This window comes from Urocampus carinirostris, chromosome 20 (genome assembly GCF_059441175.1).
Source record: "Urocampus carinirostris isolate Australia breed hairy pipefish chromosome 20, RoL_Ucar_1.0, whole genome shotgun sequence".
Lineage (NCBI taxonomy): Eukaryota > Metazoa > Chordata > Actinopteri > Syngnathiformes > Syngnathidae > Urocampus > Urocampus carinirostris.
This window is the reverse complement of record NC_142368.1, coordinates 571,185-590,000: the sequence shown is the minus strand read 5'-3', so window position 1 is coordinate 590,000 and position 18,816 is coordinate 571,185. Positions and strand designations below refer to the sequence as shown.

General features: G+C 44.6%; 1 protein-coding gene across 1 annotated transcript in view; it reads left to right on the top strand.

Moving 5' to 3' along the window:
- Positions 1–18,816, top strand: part of utrn (utrophin) — a 138,944-nt gene that overhangs the window by 63,289 nt on the left and 56,839 nt on the right. Inside the window, exons 45-54 of the mRNA XM_088324441.1 lie at positions 1,238–1,373; positions 1,488–1,637; positions 1,734–1,886; positions 2,750–2,851; positions 2,909–3,032; positions 3,300–3,523; positions 4,162–4,279; positions 4,346–4,560; positions 5,176–5,330; positions 5,605–5,794. Of these exons, the coding sequence (XP_088180567.1) occupies positions 1,238–1,373; positions 1,488–1,637; positions 1,734–1,886; positions 2,750–2,851; positions 2,909–3,032; positions 3,300–3,523; positions 4,162–4,279; positions 4,346–4,560; positions 5,176–5,330; positions 5,605–5,794 (1,567 nt within the window). The remainder of the gene's footprint in view (positions 1–1,237; positions 1,374–1,487; positions 1,638–1,733; positions 1,887–2,749; positions 2,852–2,908; positions 3,033–3,299; positions 3,524–4,161; positions 4,280–4,345; positions 4,561–5,175; positions 5,331–5,604; positions 5,795–18,816) is intronic.

Below are 18,816 nucleotides of genomic sequence, written 5' to 3'. Positions count from 1 at the left end.
TTGTGGTCCCAATCAACCCCGAAAACGGAGGAATCTCCAATCCGTCGGGAATTCTGCGCAATTGATAGAACGTACGCAACTGGAAGAATTGAAAAGACTTTGTCCTGAACTCATGGGACCTAGAACGGGGACGACGCTCGTGCCTCAAGCTATTAAAGATGCAGAGGATGCCTGGCAATTATCGGTCCTGCTCATTGGAGCAAAACTCATTGTCGTGGGAAGGAAGACTTTGTTTCCACGCGATAAAACTTGCCCAACAGACAACCGCCATCTAGAAAGCCTTCCACAATGTAGCGTATTTTGGGAGGTCAATGAATTCTTTAAATAGATAATCAATTAAAAAAAGAAGCAGACTAATATTCTGTGGATCGCATCGATTCCTAATCCGATATTAATTAACCGATCGAGATGTCTCTGGGTGGCCTCGGTCAGGCAGTAGAACTAACTGGTCCTGAGGAGATTAAAGAGAACGAGCAAAGGCCCGGAAAAAAAGCACAAGAGACCGGTCTCGAGCCGGAAAAATCCCTTCAATGGGCTCAAGATTGCCGGCTGCGATCATGGAGTCCCACGGAATCGCTTTGGAACAGAATAACAGCGTTTGTTGGCAAAGGAGAGGCGATGAAATGCTTCTGTTTCTTCTGCAAGTCGATTTCTGGCAGCGTGCGTTAACCCTCGCCCCGGGAAACTAATGAAGCCGTACGCAAACTTGAAAAATAAACTGAAATCCTCCTCCCTCGGCTCTGGCTGGGCGTTGCCCTTAGAGATGCCCGTAGCAACTGCTCCACCGCCTTTGCGTGATAGAGGGGGGAAGAAGTATTCTTTAGTAAATTGAAGCCGCTTTGAATAAAATGGATCTGATCTCGTCAAGGGACAAAAGGGGGAAATTTCAGTCATTTGTAGCAGTTGATTCAATCATTAGATTTCGTTCTAAAAGCGAATGTTTTGACATAATTCATCATGTGGACGGATAAACGAGCCAGACGGAAAAATTATGCCTCAAGTTGCAATGTTGGCTCTCACAACAAGATGCTCGACAGCGTCTATAAAAACCAGCCTGCCAGCTTCATTGGATGGGGATCGACTCTTCTTCGATTCTCCTGGTAGCAAACATTGAGAAAGTTGTTGATTCTGATTTCATTTCAAGCTCGTGTTTTGTTGGGCAGAGGGGAAATAATCAAAATGTCAGTCAAACTTGAGCAGAGATTCAGATCCTAATCCGGCTAAACGATGCGCGCAGGCTCGCCGAAGGCGATCTGGCCTCGGCGGAACTGACCAGGCGGAGCCGAGATTTGGCTTCGTGGCTGCAGAAGGCGGAAAACGCCTTGCTCACCTTTCCCGTCTCCTCCACGGACCAGAACCTCAAAGAACTTAAGGTAGGCAAGAGAACAGAACCCAGACGCCAAATCAACTCACCAGAGTTTCGGCCTTCACCGATGACATTTTGCGGTATCGATGGCGCTTGACGAGATCGACGTCTTCTTCGGCAGGCTCTGGCGACCGAGATGGACTCCCAGAACCAAGAACTGGTCTGGATCAACAAACAGGCCCCGCAGATCCTGGCCGGTCCCGCCGTCAGCCCCGAGAGCCGAGAGCGCCACCTGGAAAACCTCCGAGACGTTAACCTCGACTGGACCAAGGTGAGATGAGTGCTAACATTAGCTTGTTCCTGCATTTTCCTTGTCATGATGTTTATATGAGCTGTATTTGTCCACCCCCGCCCCTCCTTTTTGCAGGTAACCAATGAGCTTTTGGAGAAGGTGGGGCAAGTGGAAGGCGATCTGCAGAGCCACGCCCACTTCCGCGACAAAACCAACCGGCTCACCGATTGGCTGGTCATCGCGCACCAGACCGTCACCAACCGAGGCCTGAGTCTCGGTGAAGCGCAGGTACCCGTTTATGCTGGGAAATTGAGGAACTCAATTTAGGAGCTCGATCAATCCATTGACGGATGTAATCAATGAGTCTCGCCTTTTGGAGGACCGCAGCAGTTTTTAGAAAAACGGCTGATCAATATTCCCCCATCATTTCAATTTCTAACCTGATCTACTCACCAATCAAGAAGTCTATGCTCGCTCCTTGGGCCGACAGTAGAAGCAGTTCGCTGAGATGGGTCGGTAAACTTGGTGGGAAACCTAAAAAAACACAACAGGAGACTATCGCTAACAGGAAAAACAGTTTTTTCCGGGCGGAACATATGTCCCGTGTTCTCGCTGGGACAAGAATCACAGTGTTTGACAGCAAGACCAAACGAGAGCTGACCGAAATGGCAAGTCTGATCTCCTCCCCTCCCATAAGTCGACTTCTTGCGGCATGTGTTAGCGGCTCACACTAAAATCTGGCCCAAGGGGACTACGCCAGCAGTACACTGAGCGGAAGAATAGGGCAAAATCGATAAAAGATAGAGGTCTTAAAACGACTTTTTGCCCCGAGAAGCTGCTGCTGTTCTTTGCATCTACTGGGAGAACTGGGAGAAATTTAGCTCTGACTTTCTCCATCCCGCAGCATGTCGGCGTCTGTTTTTTTTTCCACTAACTAGAAATGACCAAAATGGTGGATCTTATTTTCTTTTTTTTTTTGGAAGTTGTCTTTTGGCAGCACGTGTTAGCATTTTACTCGCATATCAGCTCCAAGAGTACTACATACGTAGTATGCAAACCAGAAAAATTCAAAATCCTCTGAGGCAAGCTCCTCGACATAATTGATGGTGGATTTTTGTCGTCGTTAATACAGCCAGGGTGACTATTTTCAGGATCTGGAGGTCTCCATGAAGGAGCGAAAGAAAGACCTGGAGGACCTCTTGGCCCACTCCATTGAGCTGCAGCGACGCCAGCAGCTCTCGCCTCCTGAGAAGGTTTGAAGTTTTCAATAAGCCCTTCAAAATTCATCTCTGAACTTTTACCCATTCCAGACCAAGGTGGAGCAGCTGGCGGCCGATTGGAAAGTTCTGGATGCTCGACTGAGGGAGGCGCTGCAGTCCCGCGCCTCACCGTGGACGCTGAGACACACTCGGGTTGTGGAGCACCAGCAACTCGGTAAACCAACCCTTTTCGTTTTTTTCTGTCTTCCGGATCCGTTACGATCTGCTGTAGGCCGTAGTCCATGCCCACTGGTTCATTGGGTGACTGATCAGGGGTACCTCTTCGTACGAGCCACCTAGTGGTAGCCTCTGGTAACTCTTGTGAACCGGATTTTCAAGATTTTTGATGCAAATACAACTTGTGTACCAAAATTGTACTCTTTAGAGGTGGAACCACTTTTTTTTATAATTTTTTTTTGTCCCCATCAAAACCCGAACGCAGTGTCTGCATCCTCTCCGGTGCCCTCGGCAGTGCCGACGGCGACCCTGGCGGGCGAGGGCCTCCGGGAGCCGCCCCAGGGGCCCGAGTCGGTGGCCCCCGCCGATTTGACGGAGTCGGCAGCCGAGCTCGCCGATTGGCTGAACCTCATTGCGCAGATGCTCAAGTCCAACATCGTCACCGTGGGCGACGTCCACGAGATCCGGACGACCGCGTCACGCTTGCAGGTTTTCGATTGACTTGATTTAAAAACTTCACTAGGGAGCGCCAAAGAGCTATAAAACTGCATGCAGTTCTAGAGACGCTTGCACACCAGGGCAGATATTTATGGATTGTGTTGGTATTTATATGGGTTGCCTTGACAACAAACCCTGCTAAAAACGCTCGCAGATGCCTAAAGTACAACTGTGTACATAATTACCAAAATAGGGTCTGCTGTTGATAAGATCATAAGTCACATACAAACGCACACCCAAGTCTGGATCTAAAAAATAGTAAAAATACCAATATGTCTTTGTTTTGAGGTATTTATTGGAACTGATAGCCGGGAGAATACAGTAAATGATTGCAACTAGACCAGGGGTGGTCCTTAAGAGCCGCATGTCCTGCATGTTTTTGGGAGTTTATCTGCTCAATGACAGGTGAGTCCGGTCACCTGGGTCATTATCAAGCTCCCTCACAGCTTGAAATTTGCATCACCTGAGTTGGGGAAGCATTTTTTTTTAGTTGTTAGCTAAATGTAGTTGTTGGGATGTAGTTGTTAGCATCTGCTCGTGAGCGCGTAGCTGTTAGCCTGGCTAGCGCGCAATCGTCAGCCCCGTTAGCGTGCCGGCCCCAACCCCTTCTCGACGCTTTGTCCTCGCAGGTGACCAAAAATGACCTGGATCATCGGCATCCTCAGCTGGAGAAGATTTTCACTCTGGCGCAGAACCTGAAAAACAAAACCTCCGACCTGGACCTTCGCACCTCCATCACCGACAAACGTAGGTTCCGTCGGACCGCGGCGCCGTCCCGGCCCTACGGTTTCATTTCGTTGCGGTCGTTTGCAGTGGAGAGGGTGCGCAACCAATGGGACAAGACGCAGCACGGCGTGGAGGCGCGGCTCCGGCAACTGGAGCGCATGATTGGCCAGAGCGAATGCTGGGAAATCCAGCGCCGGGAAGTCCAGGCTCTCCTGGCCCACCGGGAAGAAACCTTCCACGACGTGCTAAGGCGATCGGCGGAGGCCCGAGACCCTCTCACCGTTCGGCTGGCCGACAGCAAGGTGGGTTCGGGTTTTGCCCTATTGCGCTTTACTCTCCCGATTGCTATCCTTTGCATGTTTTCGACGGGCATTGCGTTCCGCGTTCTGATCGGCTAAACAAAGAAAGATGCTTTCTATTGCCAAAAAAGCTGGACTTCTCCACCTGCTAAACTTGACCTGGAGCCACCTTTGGTGCTCTTTTGCGCTTCTTAAAAAGGTTCGATAATGGAAAAATGAATGTTATCTGTTTGACAAAGCGCTCTTGATTTTTTTTCCAATGAATATAGAATAAATATGGCGAGATAGGTGGGAACGAAGGAAGGATCAATCGATCTGTGTTTCCCTTCTTATGAGGCTCATGTGGGGTTTTTCATTTTTTTTGCAGCTTCCGACATTTAAGCGTTCAATAATGATGAAAATAGAACATCCCTGGCGTGACAGGCATTCTTCATTGCAAGCATTTATAATGTTTAAAGTAGAACAACCCTGGCACCTTTATTGCAAGTTTTTTTTCAAGTGTGGCTTGTATTATAGGAAAAAGTCATTCTGTGAAAAAAAACAAAAAGGTCAATTTGCTCCAAGCTGGCCAAAAGCCCATCGAGTATCGATGAATTCGTTTTTGTTGCGTTCCTGCAGGTGTTTTTGCAAGAACTGGACAGCGGCCAGTCGGCTTTGGCCGCCTTCAACGAGTCGTCGGTTCAACTCCTGCGCCAATACGCCGCCGACGACACCCGGAGGGTCCAAGAAGCGGCCGACGCCACCAACAACGCCTGGAGCAACCTCAATAACAGGTTCTCATTGATTTCCCTTTTGCCTTGTTTGTTCGTACGGGTGCTTAAAAAAAATGCTCGGATTTTAATGTCGCGTTTCCAAGAATTGAAATATGCTACAATTTGAGGTAAAGTGCTTGTAAATGCTTGAAATGGTCGCATCAAAGTGGCATTCGAGCCGATCTCTTTATCACGTTATTTTTACTGGCGTGCCAGAAACACTGATAATGTCCAAGACTACAAAACTGCTCCTTTAAGTCATCTTCTTCTGATTTTTTTTCTCGATCATATCCAGGGCCAGGGAGCGGGACGTGGAGCTGGACTCGGATCTGAAAGCGCTGCAGGCGTCCCTCAGGGAACTGGAAGGCTTCCTCAAGTGGCTCCAGGAGGCGGAGTCCAGCCTCCAGGTGCTTTCCGACTCCGCCCACAGGGAGGAGTCAACCCAGGACTCGCTCCGCCTCCACCAACTCAGACGACAGCTACAGGTAAGGAGACAAAGAGGAAGCCGGCGCCGTCACCATTCCGATCGAATCTCGTCCAAAAAAAGAGAAAAGAATTGTACATTTCTGGGAAAATTCTCAGATCAGAAAACAAAGCGTTTCTTAAATGGGTATCCCTTATTCGGACACTTTTAGTGAGCTTCTATTTTATAATAAAAATGAAAACGTACATAAATACATTACAAATCATAATCAACTGAAAACCTAAACGATAATTAAAAAATAAATCATACAAATAATGGAAAAATCATTTTTTTAAAATTGAATACAATAAGAATAACAATAGAGATGAAATAAATGGTTTTAGATAACAAAAATAAATCCGTCTCAGCTCACGTGCCGCATTTTGTGGCTCGGAGCATTTTTACATGACAAAAAAGGCCCGTACAGACTATTATGACAGCATCCCCTGATCTAAAACTGACATGAGGGCCAGGAAAAACTCCAAACCTCCAAAAACTCTCAAAACGCTGACATTGGACTCATAGAATTAAACCGACGCTAATATATTAATAAGTACATCATGGATTTCTCAGAGCATAAAATGACATCTGGTTTTGCCACTAAAATTCGTTTGAGCAACAAACCATGAACCTGTGAAGTAGAAGACGGAGCTCTCTTAAGACCACTTTATGTTTCTCAAAGACAACAGTTACCCAATGGGGTATCCTTTTAAAGAGTGGGCCATTTCGAATCAAATTCGACCATAAGCAAATACCTTTGTTCAAAAATGTCGAATACTCCTGGGTCATTATTTTCTAAAGCCAATGTGTCAAACATGCGGCCGGCGGGCAAAGTTGGGCCCAGCACCTGCTCGAACGACGACACCGAATGAAGCGCCAGAGAAAAACGGGCTGCCGTTTGAAATAGGTCCACTTGAGGTCGCCAAAGCCAGGCCAAAAAACAACGGTAGATGGATTTCTTCTTTTCTCTTTGGCTCTTATTCTCTTTCCCTTTCTCTCTCTTTCGCTCTCACTTTTTATCAGTGTCTCAATTTCTCTGCGTCTATATTTCTCTCTCGCTCTCTCAGCTTTTTTTTTTTTTTTTAAGCCCCGAACTCTTTGTAACTTGCTGTGAGAGGTATTTTTTTGTCGGAGCATGCGGCCCCCACCCACCCGAGCTCAAATGAGTTTGAGGCCCAACAACAAAAGCAACAGACCATAAGCATACTGACCACAAGAGAGCAATACTATATGTTTCTCAAAGGCAGAACAGTATCATTGTAACTATTCATTTCCGATTCTCTCGGTGCACGGGTTTGTGAGGAGCACCTTCAAATGTCTGGCCAATTTTCAGTTTTTTCAGTGCACCTTATATTGCAGAAAATACGGTATTGGTTTTTTTGCACGCACGAGCGTCTTTTGGATTCGAAGCGGGAGCGCGTCGGGGATCCAATGGGGAATTGAGCTTCCGGCAAGCTCCGCCCCCTCTCTCCCCCCCAGACCCCTCCCCTTTCCCTCATTTGCGTCATCTCGGCCACGCGGAGGAGTGTGTGAGCGAGCGAGAGCCATTGGGGCTCTTTTTGTAGAGAGGCGGCTCTTTTGGCTCGGCTCACCAAAAAGAGCTCTTTATATTTTTTGTTTTTAATGCTTTTTTTTATAGCAATAGTCATGAACACCATGCATCAAACTCATTCGCTTGGTGACGTTTTACCTCATTTGAATGCAAAATAAATGCAAATGCAGATCATTTCATTTCATTTCATTTCATGAACTAATGATGACACCAGTCCTCATGACTTGTCACGAGTGCCTTTAAAAGGGAGAAAAAAAGATCAAGAGAGAGAGATATTTCTGAAGAGACAAAAGAGAGTGACGAAGAGAGAAAAAAAGACCGTGAGAGGGAAATGAGAGAGTAACTATTGGCAAGAGGTTGAGAGAGAGCAACTGAAAGGATCAGAGAGAGGAACGGAAGGGGAGAAATGGAGAAAGAATAAAGGAGAAAATCTAGGCTTGAAACATACTTTTATTCTATAGCTTATGAATGACCTATATTTCCTGTTGACGATATCTGTGGATTATTTGTTTTTACAACATCCATTTTGGCCTGGTCATCCTAGAAAAGGGATGACCTCATGTGCGGTCCCTTCTCAAGATTTTCCTCATGTTGATTTTTTGAGTTTTTCCTTGCCCTCATGTAGGTTTTAGATCAGGGGATGCTGTCATAATAGCCTGTGGTTTGCAATAGTCTGTGGTCTGTGCAGCCCTTTGAGACTCCTTGTGATTAAGGGTGTCACAAATAAACATGACTTGACTCAACCTGAGGTTTTTGAGTTTTCCCTTGCCCCCATGTAGGTTTTAGATCAGGGGATGCTGTCATAATAGTCTGTGGTTTGCAATAATCTGTGCAGCCCTTTGCGACTCCTTGTGATTAAGGGTGTCACAAATAAACCTGACTTGAGGTTTTTGAGTTGTCCCTTGCCCTCGTGTAGGTTTTAGATCAGGGGATGATGGTGTCATCATAGTCTGTATTTTGCAATAGTCTGTGGTCTGTGCAGCCTTTTGAGACTCCTTGCGATTAAGGGCCAAACAAATAAACTTGACTTGAGAAAGACAGAGAAAGAGAAAAGGGAGAGAAAGAGTGAAAAAGAAAGAGTGAGCAGAAGATAAAATGAGTGACAAAGATGGCAAGAGAGAGAGAGAATGATAGGAGCAACTGAGAAAAATGGAGAGACACAGCGGGAGAGCAAGAAAAAGCTAGAGAGTGAGAGAGAAAGAATGGGAGAAACAGAGGGGAGAGACAAATAAATATGATTTCAAGGAGGCAGGCTTCTTATTGATAGAGAGCCGGCTGACTGAGCCGTTTCGCCCGCCAACGACCCATCGACGGTGCGAGGGAGCGAGCGAGAGGGAGACGGAGAGCGAGCGAGAGCGCATCCGGTCGCTCCGGCATCGAACGCGGTCATTTGGCCGCGATAGCATGCGGACGGGCGTCGGGCGGGTGTCCAGCGGGCCGGCACCCAAAATGATGGCGGTGGTCCGGACTTCCCTGCAGAAGGTGGTCTTCTTCCTGCACCGCCTCCAGAGGATGGCCGTCTCCTCGCCCCGATACCACAAACTCTGCAAGGTACTCGGGTCGGGAAGGAGGGACTTTGGCGACCGCCGGAGAAACCGAAAGAGATGAGAGAGAGTGAGAGCGTGATAGAAAGAGATAAACAGAGTAACAGAGAAAGTGAGAAGAGAAAAGGAGAGGAAGAATGAGAGAAAGAGAGAGAGTGAGCGAAAGGGAAAAGGAGAGAAGAGAAAAAGAGGTACAGAGAAATAAAGAAAATCAGAGAAGAGAAAGACATAGTGAGAGAAAAAACAACAAAAGAGAAAAAAGAGGGGAACATTTTTTTTTTCTTAAAGCAAGCTTATCACTAGAATACCAGTGATATAGATGACATATGAAAAGGCATTCGATGTTATCCACACTAGTTTTATTCACAGTATCAAAGGGGAAACAGAAAGTGGTCTCAAAAGATGGAAACGAAGGGAAAAAAATCATAAGGAGGGAAACAACTCTTTATCGGATGAAAAATCGGATTTTCAAGAAATTCGATGTCACTAAATGTACGTATGTAGCCGATCTCTTATTCGGAGTGTCCTAGTAGAGCTTTTTATTCGGACACTTTTTCTCTGCATTCAGGATGCTTGACAATTTGTCTTGTAGGAAAACAATTTGCCCTTCGTTAGAAAGGATTTTAAGATTGTTTCCTCGATTGTTCCATTTATCCCTGTCACGAGGTGGAACACTTGACACCTTTTTAGCATATACTCTATTCGTGCATACCTGCGTTGTGTTTCCGCGGTGCAGTGGTTAGGACATTTGCCTAACCCTGGCTGGAGACATTTGTCGGCCTGTGGAGGGATGGGCACTGCCAGGCTGTACTTGCCCAAGACACTTCACGGGAAACTGCCCCTACCGGCCGTGCGCTTAAGGGGTTTTTACGGTCGTACGGGAACGTTAGTCTCTTTGAATTTTGTCCGGAGAATGGTTTTGCGGCACTTGTCCGTCTGCATGCCGACGGACTGCCAGTTGGTTAAGATGGACGGTCCGCACACAAATGTCTTCATGGCAGGGACAAGAATCGCAATCCGGAGGTGGGAAAACTACGGCCTGGGGGCTAGTGTGCGCACCCGCCTGTCAAACTGAATTGCTCAAAATATAAAGACAATAGGAAATAATATCATAATAATAAAATGGGTTTTTTGGGGGGTGCCAACTTCATCCCCAGTTGTCTTTTTGTGTCCCTACAAATGAAAAGAAAAAAATACTACTACAGAAATACAACAAGACACTACAAAATGACCCCAAAACTAAATATTAAATTTTTGGTGCTTAAAAATAGGGAACCGATATAATTTTTTTGCTTTTATTCTGAAGATAAAGAGACATAAAATTTCTTCTACAGTACTACTATAATTACAACTACTAAACTCGAAATACTGCGAAAATTGTATAAACAACAGTAAGACTACAAAAATCTGAGTGCAGAAATACTAAAAAAAAAAAAAAACATCTACAGTAATACTACAAAAGTACATGTCATATTGAGTATTTTAAACATGGACCTTGTATATGATTTTTCTTGAATTTTCGATGCCCTTCATTTTATTAGAAGATGGAGAAGTCGGCATCAATGAGATACTGGCTAGGCGTCCAGGATTGGCCCCTTTCTCAAACCAATATGGCCCCCCAAATTGTTGCCCCGCCCATTCATTCAGAAATCCCACACTCTTCCTGACCCTTTCGGTGGCCACTCCCTTGCTGAAAATATGGTATTAATGCAGAAGCCCATCAGTCATTCCGCCAGCAGTTCTCCCAAGGGGGCGCTCTCAGGCCCGGCTAACATCCACTTTCCTCCCGCTCGACGGATCTCTCGGGGATTCCGTTTCCTGTCCGTCCGCACTTTTCTGACGACGCCCGGCCCCGCTAATGGCTCGGCTCACCGCTTCTAATGGTGGATTGTCGTATGCTAGCAGTTGCCCCCAAGTGTGCTAGCGTCCCGTTTCAGACTTAGCAACGCACTGTTAGGGAAAAAACGATATTACAAAAACTTCATTCTCCTAACAATGCATGCTCTTTTCTTAAATTAGGGAAAATATTGACAAGAGACGGGCATTTCCACAGATTTATTTTCTTAAAGTATTTAACTAAGGGAATTCCATCGAATTTAGACGAATTATTGTCGAATTAGTCTAGTCAGTCATCGTCGGGCCTCCCTCTCACGATCTCCGATCTGCTCTCCCATCTCTGCTCTCGTCTCTCCTTCCATCTTCCGTCTTTTTACACGTCGGGGCGTCGGTCATCCACCCCCCCACCCCCCACCCCCCCATGGGCGGGCCAGGAACTCCCCACGTGGCCCCCACCTTGTCTGACCGGTGCGTCACGAAGGCCCCCCCCCATGGGGCGGATCAGGTTTCAGCTTCACCGCCTCCTCGCCGAAAGGCGCCGCCACATCTAAAAAACTCACAACAAGAAAGCTTATCAGCCAAACAATGTCTCCTTTCCCGCGTCAGCCCTTGTCCCTGTTCTTGTTGTTTTCCTGTAAACATCATTCTTGTCTAGGCTACAATGACCTCGCCCCACTGCTCAGCCAGTGAATGTCTCTTGTATTTAAATGTAATTTGTATTTGATCGTAAAAATCCCTTAAATAAAATAAAAAATCCTTCAGCACTTATTAAGGCAATAAGTGTCTTTTTGGATTCCTTGGATGGACCTCGGCCACGGGTGGACGGGCCACGTTTGTAATGCTTGGCAGAGGATTAAGAATACATATCTCGTCTTGTTTTAATTGTGTCTGCACGTTTCCCACGGTGCTTTGAATGTTAATGGAGGAAGTTCTGGACGTGCGCTGATTTTTCTATTTCCTTCATTATCGTTTTCCCTCCTTTTCAGTTTTCCTTTTTCTTTTTTTTCCCGTTCGATTTCTTTTTTATTTCTTTACAAAAGACAAATGGTCTCCCTTGCGATTCGAAGCACTCGTTTAAGCTCGCGCGACACGATGGAGTGACATCTACCACGCACGCCGTCCCTTTAAAAGCAGGCTCGCGGGGATTCTTTGCGAGCGCGAGAAATGAGTCCGACGGGCCCCCGGGTGGGAGGTGGGAAAGGAGAACGGGAGCCGGCGACATCATGTGGTTAGGTGTTGCAAAAATAGTGGCCCCCTTTAGGATCATACTTTGTACAAGCTCCATTTGCAGTGATAAGAGACACACGTTTTTTAGAGGCCTTTGAATGCTATCCTATCTGAAAGGGCAGATTTATGCTAATAGTTGTCCTATGCACAGATTGTCCCACTTCAGCTGTGTATGACTGCAGGTCATCCAACGGGATCATGCGCCTCTTGGTTGTTCCTCGGATTAGTTTCCTCCTTGTTTGGGGTGAAAGTTGAGAGGGACGGCCGGGTCTTGTTAGGTTTGCATTCGTTTTATCTTTTCTCCATTTTGATATTATTGCCAACAACCCAGGAGATAGGTATTTGTTGCTAAACCTCTTTGTATCCCATTTAGGCTTTAAACATTTTATCTTGGACCTGCCTGGTGTGTTCTTTGGTCTTCATCATGCTCTCTGTTCTCCAGTGTCTTCTTTCACAGACCTCTGATCCCATCACAGCCTTAAAAATGCATTTAAAAACCAAATCGAATCCACTCTGTTCGTTCGCATTTAAACCGAGACTTCGTGACACTCGGGCGCACGCTGTCATTGTTAGTCATTTAGGGCGACGTTGGATCATTCAGGACTCAGCGGGGAGCATTTAGGGTCAGTCAGCTGAGCGGAGAGGAAAAACTTACTTTTCAGTTTTTTCATTGTAAATATATGAAATTTCGAACTCATTTGGTTCCTTATTGTTGACTCTTAGAAAATATGTTCCTTTCTACAGCTTTAAGTTTGAAGCCTGAAAGGTGACACGATTCATTAGCCAAACATGGCCGTCGTGAGCGTTTGCAAAATCCATCGCGCCCTCGCGTCATTTTGAGCTCATTCCGACAGCGATCCAGCAAATTCTTCTTTTTTTTTCTCGCTGCTTTACGACGGGAGATTAAAGATAAAGCGGGTTATATATAATCTGTTATCCCCGGGGGAGGGAGAACAGCTGGCCAGCGGGAAAGACGGGATCGCAACTCTGCAAAAACGTGTTTGGAGACGAGGGCTGAGCTGTTTTGGGTTCGTGGCCGAGTGACTCTACAGGGAAAGTAACTATTTCTGTTACTTTAAAAAGAGGTTGTGCGTCAAAGAATTTGACATTTTCTGAGCAGTGTTGGAGTCTGTTAAATAGAGGAGAACGGATAGGTGTTATATAGTCCTGTTTATGGCACCTCAGCAGAAACCCATTTATCCTACGCTTAATATGCAAAAATAAATAAAAACAATCTAAATCAATGAAATCTAACTCTCACATTCTGAGACCACCGGTCAAGTAGACCTAGCCTACTGTACTTCAAGTATCTTGTTGACAACAAACCTCAACTTTAAAGCGATATAAAGTGATCATCCGATCCCTCTCTGTACCTCTTTCCCTCCGTCCGTCTTCATCTTTCCCTTCTCTGTCTATGATAGCTGACAAACTTTGCAGTAAAAAGATGCAGGAACTAGTATGAGATGTTAGGACTTGTGAATGGAATGGGGCTCTTAAAAGTGATATTACGGTGAGAAGTTCTCCATTGTGTGACGTCATCCGGCACGGTTTCGTGTTATTGTAGATGGCTGTCGCGTCAGCTTTGAAGAAGAGTCCGAGTCTTGTTGGTGAATAAATAGGTCCTATTTAGACGAGCCAGGATGTCCTTACGCGCGAGAAGAAACAAAGTAAGGCGGCCATTTTGACCGTCAATAATGAGTTCGATGACCCAGTTATGGGAAAAACGCCGCCCTTACGTAACGGCCGTGTTATTCCCAACGCGGCCGGTGAGACGCCACAAAAAGCTCTCTCGCCGGCGCTCAACGGGCGATCGAGCCTTGCGTCACATGACCCGAGGGCGAAAATGGCGGAGGATGACGTCATATCGTTTTGCGTGACTCAAACACGGACGCTCGCTCGCATGAAACAAATCCGGAAACGAGATCCGTCTCGCTTCCATTTACAGGGTTCGTGCGGATGCTTGAAATCCTCGTAAACGCTTGAATTTTCATGTCGGGTCTAGGGCCGCGACTAACGATGATGACTCGGCCCGTCATTTTTTCGATGAATCGAATCGCTTGAAGACATTATTCGTTTCCTTCTCTTCCTTCAAATATTAAGACATTTTGGACGAATAGAAAAAAAGTGCACCAAAAATCACACTGGAAAATGTATGCTATACACCTGCAAATATGTAATACTCTTTTCCTACCACCTTATCCGAAGATCTTATTTTCATTTTATGTATAGTTTTTTTGTTTATTTTTTTCCACAAAAAAATGTAAACATGATTGTTGAAACGTCGTAAATGAATTCATTTTACAGTTAAATCTGCAAATATGATCAACATTTCCTGTGATGAAAATCATTTCTAATACGCATGAGAATCCGCCGCTTGTGTGGAGTTCAACATGTCATTATTATTCATAATTTTCATTTTGGCTTTCTGTTCCCTTAAAACTTTACCTTAAAACACGACAAGTTTGAAAATATCCCGTCGATTTCGTTTGTAATGATGCGATGTTCAAAAGAAGCAAAGATTTTTAAAAAAAAATTATAAGATCGCTTTTTTATAAAAGCCGTTTTGCTGCCCTCTGCTGGACTAAAGTGGTACTACAACTCTGTCCTAACGGGATTGTATTTCATTAATTGAATGTACTAAGTCGCCCTTAAATCACCTAATCCAACCAATGGATGATTTCTTAAGTGGCCAACGCTTTAAGTCATCGGTTTTGATAGATGTTATTGTTTTCTTGTTGCAACCCTATTTGTGTTGTCAAGGATACAAAAGTGCTTGAATTTTGGGCATGGTGCTTGTAAATGCATGAAACGGTTGCCGTGTTTCTCAACAATTTGCTTAAAAATCTGGCTAACACTGCTCTCCGGTGGCTTGTCTTTGCCGCTGCATTTCTCCTTTCTTCATGACGAACGACAGCTCGCGTTTGTTTTTACGGCATCGTCCTATGAAGCGTCGTCGCCCCCTATGGGACACGTGAGCTTGATATAGCGATTTAAAAGAAATGTGTGTTTATCAAGCTACTTTTTAAGCTAATTAGCAAGCCATCTATCAAAGTTGCTATTTTAAGAAACTTATATGAATAGGGGTCCTAATCGGTAACAAAAACTTTGGAGACTCCCTGTAATACATACACACAGTTCCTTTAACATTTATCCTAATATGCCGTGTTAGCGCCGCTATGGCAACTCGTGTTGATTTGATTGCTGTAATTTGATGTCGCTAACGAGACGCTAGCTGTGTCGGCGAGCCGTAAGTCACGCGGACCGACGGGATCGGTTTTTTTATCGTGGAAATCGTCAAGACGGCATCGGAAGCGACGGCGTTTACGGCCTTTGCCCCGAGGCGCTTCGATTTTTGCGCCAGTTCATCAAGCTCCCGTTTTCGGATTGACGTTTTCCTCGTTCCCGGAGGAAAAAAGAGGACATTCGTTAGCGCTAATCACTCCGAGAAACCCGACGGCCGTCGTCGCCTCTCGCAAATCAAAACAGCAGCACCCGGTGGCACCTTAATTACCAGCCGTCGTCCAAATCCAGAAAAAAAAAAAAATCTGATCCTCGAAACGTAATGCCGTCGGCGCAAACGGTCTTTGTTCTGTTATAGTGAGGCAGACCCAAGCGCAGACACACTCAAGTATATTTAAGGGGCGTAGGGATTAACAAAAAGCGCTCCTCACATAGGAAGGGCAAGAAAAGTGAGAAACAAAAAACTCCATTTGGAAAACGGTTGGTGAAGTCTGGAATAGGGCAAGATTGTCATTAACATAAAAAGCAAATGACATTTTTTTTTTTTTTGCAACTCTGTTGTACGGTGTTTACAAAGGAAGTTCCAAAAGAATAGTACCGTAAATTCCGGACTATAAGCCGATTAGGTAAGATTAAGACCAGTAGCATATGTGCGCTAAGAAAGACCGCAATCTATATGTTTTAGCATAAAATTTCTGTAGAATCAAGGTACGTTCTGATACTAGGGAAGATGCCCTTGATAGCGATAATTACGAGAAGGAAGTTGAAAATATTCTATAGAGAATTTCACACTTACGGGAAGCTTTTTCTTCACAGGTATGTTTGATACATTGCGAGCGTGATGCTACTAGCGTGTTGCTACCTTTCAAAGGCACGGTTTGGGATGAAAGTTATATTATTATTATTAAAGCTTTGAAAACTCTCTCGGTGTACCGTCTTTCTTCATAAATATGTGTAACCATGTATAATATGCATTTGCAACTGTATATTTTTGTAATGTATTTATTCTAGAGATTTATTCTGTTATGTGTTCTACAGACGAATCAAAAATAAGGGCGGAGCAAACGCGGGCTGATGGGAAATTTGGTGAAGCTGAGTTACCGGTAGATCTGTCTGTTGTTGCAGCGGACAATAGTGGATATGTATTTTTCCCACCCTTCACTTTGGAAATAAACATTTTGTTTCCTTGGATTACTTTCAACGGGACCCCGTATGTACAAGTCTGCATGATACCTTAATTACGGGTATCATTTTCTATTTGTGATGAGTACTGCGGTTCTGAATTTGTGAATTATCTATGAAGTTACAATTGTGGAACTTACAGTCTGGCCCAGGTTAAACATGTGACTAAATCGCAAGATTTACTGCGGGCGCCCGCGGCTTATACATGGGTGCGGCTTGTGTAAGTATAAAAGTGCCAAATCACCCTAAAGGTGATGGGTGCAGCTTATAACCAGGTGCGCTCTATAGTCCGGAATTTACGGTAAATATAAATCATTATATCTGAACGAATGAATGCAACTTTATTTCGAATATTGACGAAAAGGAATAAGAAGCATATGCCAATTTCATCCTACCCCTTCCACTTCCTTTATTATTGTGTCTTACAGCTCTTGTGTATATACTCTTGAATATATATTTTTACATGCTATATGTATATATATATATATATATATATATATATATATACACATACAAAAAGGAAAATACTGCATGCATAGTTTTTTTTTGATGCGCTTCTGCTGTCGGTACTGTCCTACAATACTAGAACGGGTGTGGAGTCCTTCATTTTGTCTGCCTGTTGGCGCCCTCTGGAGGACGGTGGTATGCTGGATCCTGACAATTCTCAACATTTTCAACTGCTTTGAAGAGTAAAGGAATCGCATTAATACCTGAATCTCATTTTTCCTTTTGATTTTAAAAACACTTATTTAAGGGTTTTCATTTTTGGCGGATCCACGCATATTTTTTCTTGCTCTTTCAAAATATTGGGTCATCTGGTTTAGCCAATCAGAACGCCTGATGAAAATCTAGGAAGTAGCAAAACGCGAAAACTATAGCGCGATACAGCGAGGCATGATCAGATTTTCGCGTTCAAGTCTGACTGTTTTCTTTCGGCGGGCTGGCGACATGTGGCCCCCGGGCCGTAGTTTGCCCACCTCTTGCCGGTGTCAAGCCCCGCCCCTTTCGGACAATGATTGACGGGTCAATGCCGACCTCCGCCCTTCTTCCACTCTCAGTACTACAAGTACACACGGGACCGGAAATGAGCTTTTTTGTTTTCTCGTTTTGGGCAAAAACAAGTATTTGCGAACTTGTGTATCCGGCTCATGAAAGCAGCGTGCCGGTTGCCGTGACGGTTTTGCCGCCGGCAATAGGAAAGGAAAATGAAATCGGAATGAGGGAAATGTACACGCGGATATTGAGGGCTGACGGCCCGCATTGTCCTTGCTTTTTATTGGATTTTTTTATGCCCGGTGCGACCCCGCACCTCCGGCGCTTCCGAATCTCCTTATTTTTGTAGAAATGTCTGACATGGAAATTCTTTTTCAAACTCGGGATTCATCCATGAATCATTGATTCATTCGTTTCAGCCCTACATGATTGTATCATACGCCAGGAAATGGTGTGTATTTGTGACGTTTCCTTGTACTTTATTTAATTGAAAATGATTTTAGCCCACTAAACTGATGGGGGCCTGAATAATACTGGCTTCTCCCATTTAATAACCATCCAATGAGGATTTTCATACCAAACCTTTGGCATAGCTGTGGCGCTCCAGGGCTCCCTGCCCTTACAAACTGTCGTATTTTCCCTTACAAAATAATCTTACACCAAACGTGTTTGTTTATGTTGTTTAACATTTTATTATTGTACATGTGTTTCGTGATATCATATATATTGTTAATGAACATTTAGTGAGTTGCTCGACATGAATGAAGTTTATTATAAGAAAAGTTCCAAAATGAAGTCGCTTGGACGTTCACTGTAGAAAAAGAAAATAGAATAGAATTCAGTAGAATAATACATTTTCTTATTCAAATTATGAATTCATCTTCTGTATTCAATTATTGTTGGTAATATACTGATTCAAGGGATATCATTTTCCCTTTTTATTCTTCATTTTTTTCTTAACTTCTTTATACAACATCATCATTCGTAATATAATGCATCAAAACAAGTGAGCCGTTGGCGAGCCGGCTCTCTCGAACGAGTTGAGCCGAAAAAGCCGTTTCTCTAAAAAGAGATGGACTTCCTTTCACTACATAACTACCACGGAATGATGCATGATGGGAAATCCCCAGGCGGCAGACTCATGCGCACAGTAGCAGCTAACCGCTCGCTTTGTTTGCAAGAAAAAAAAACATACCGAGATAGAGGCTACCGCGGTGAACTCGTTTTACTTTATTGATTCACCGTTTGGTGATCGTCGGTGAATACCGGATGGTACCTATCATTGACAACTTTGCGTTTTTCCGTACAGATTTTCTCCTACGTCGTACGCGCCATAAAATGCATCATAAACTTGCTTTGTACGGCAAAAACATACAGGTTGACGGGTATGCTTTTGCCTGTTGATAATTCGAGATTACTGACAGTCATGAGATAAATATTGTTTTATTCATCTGATATATATTTGTTGTT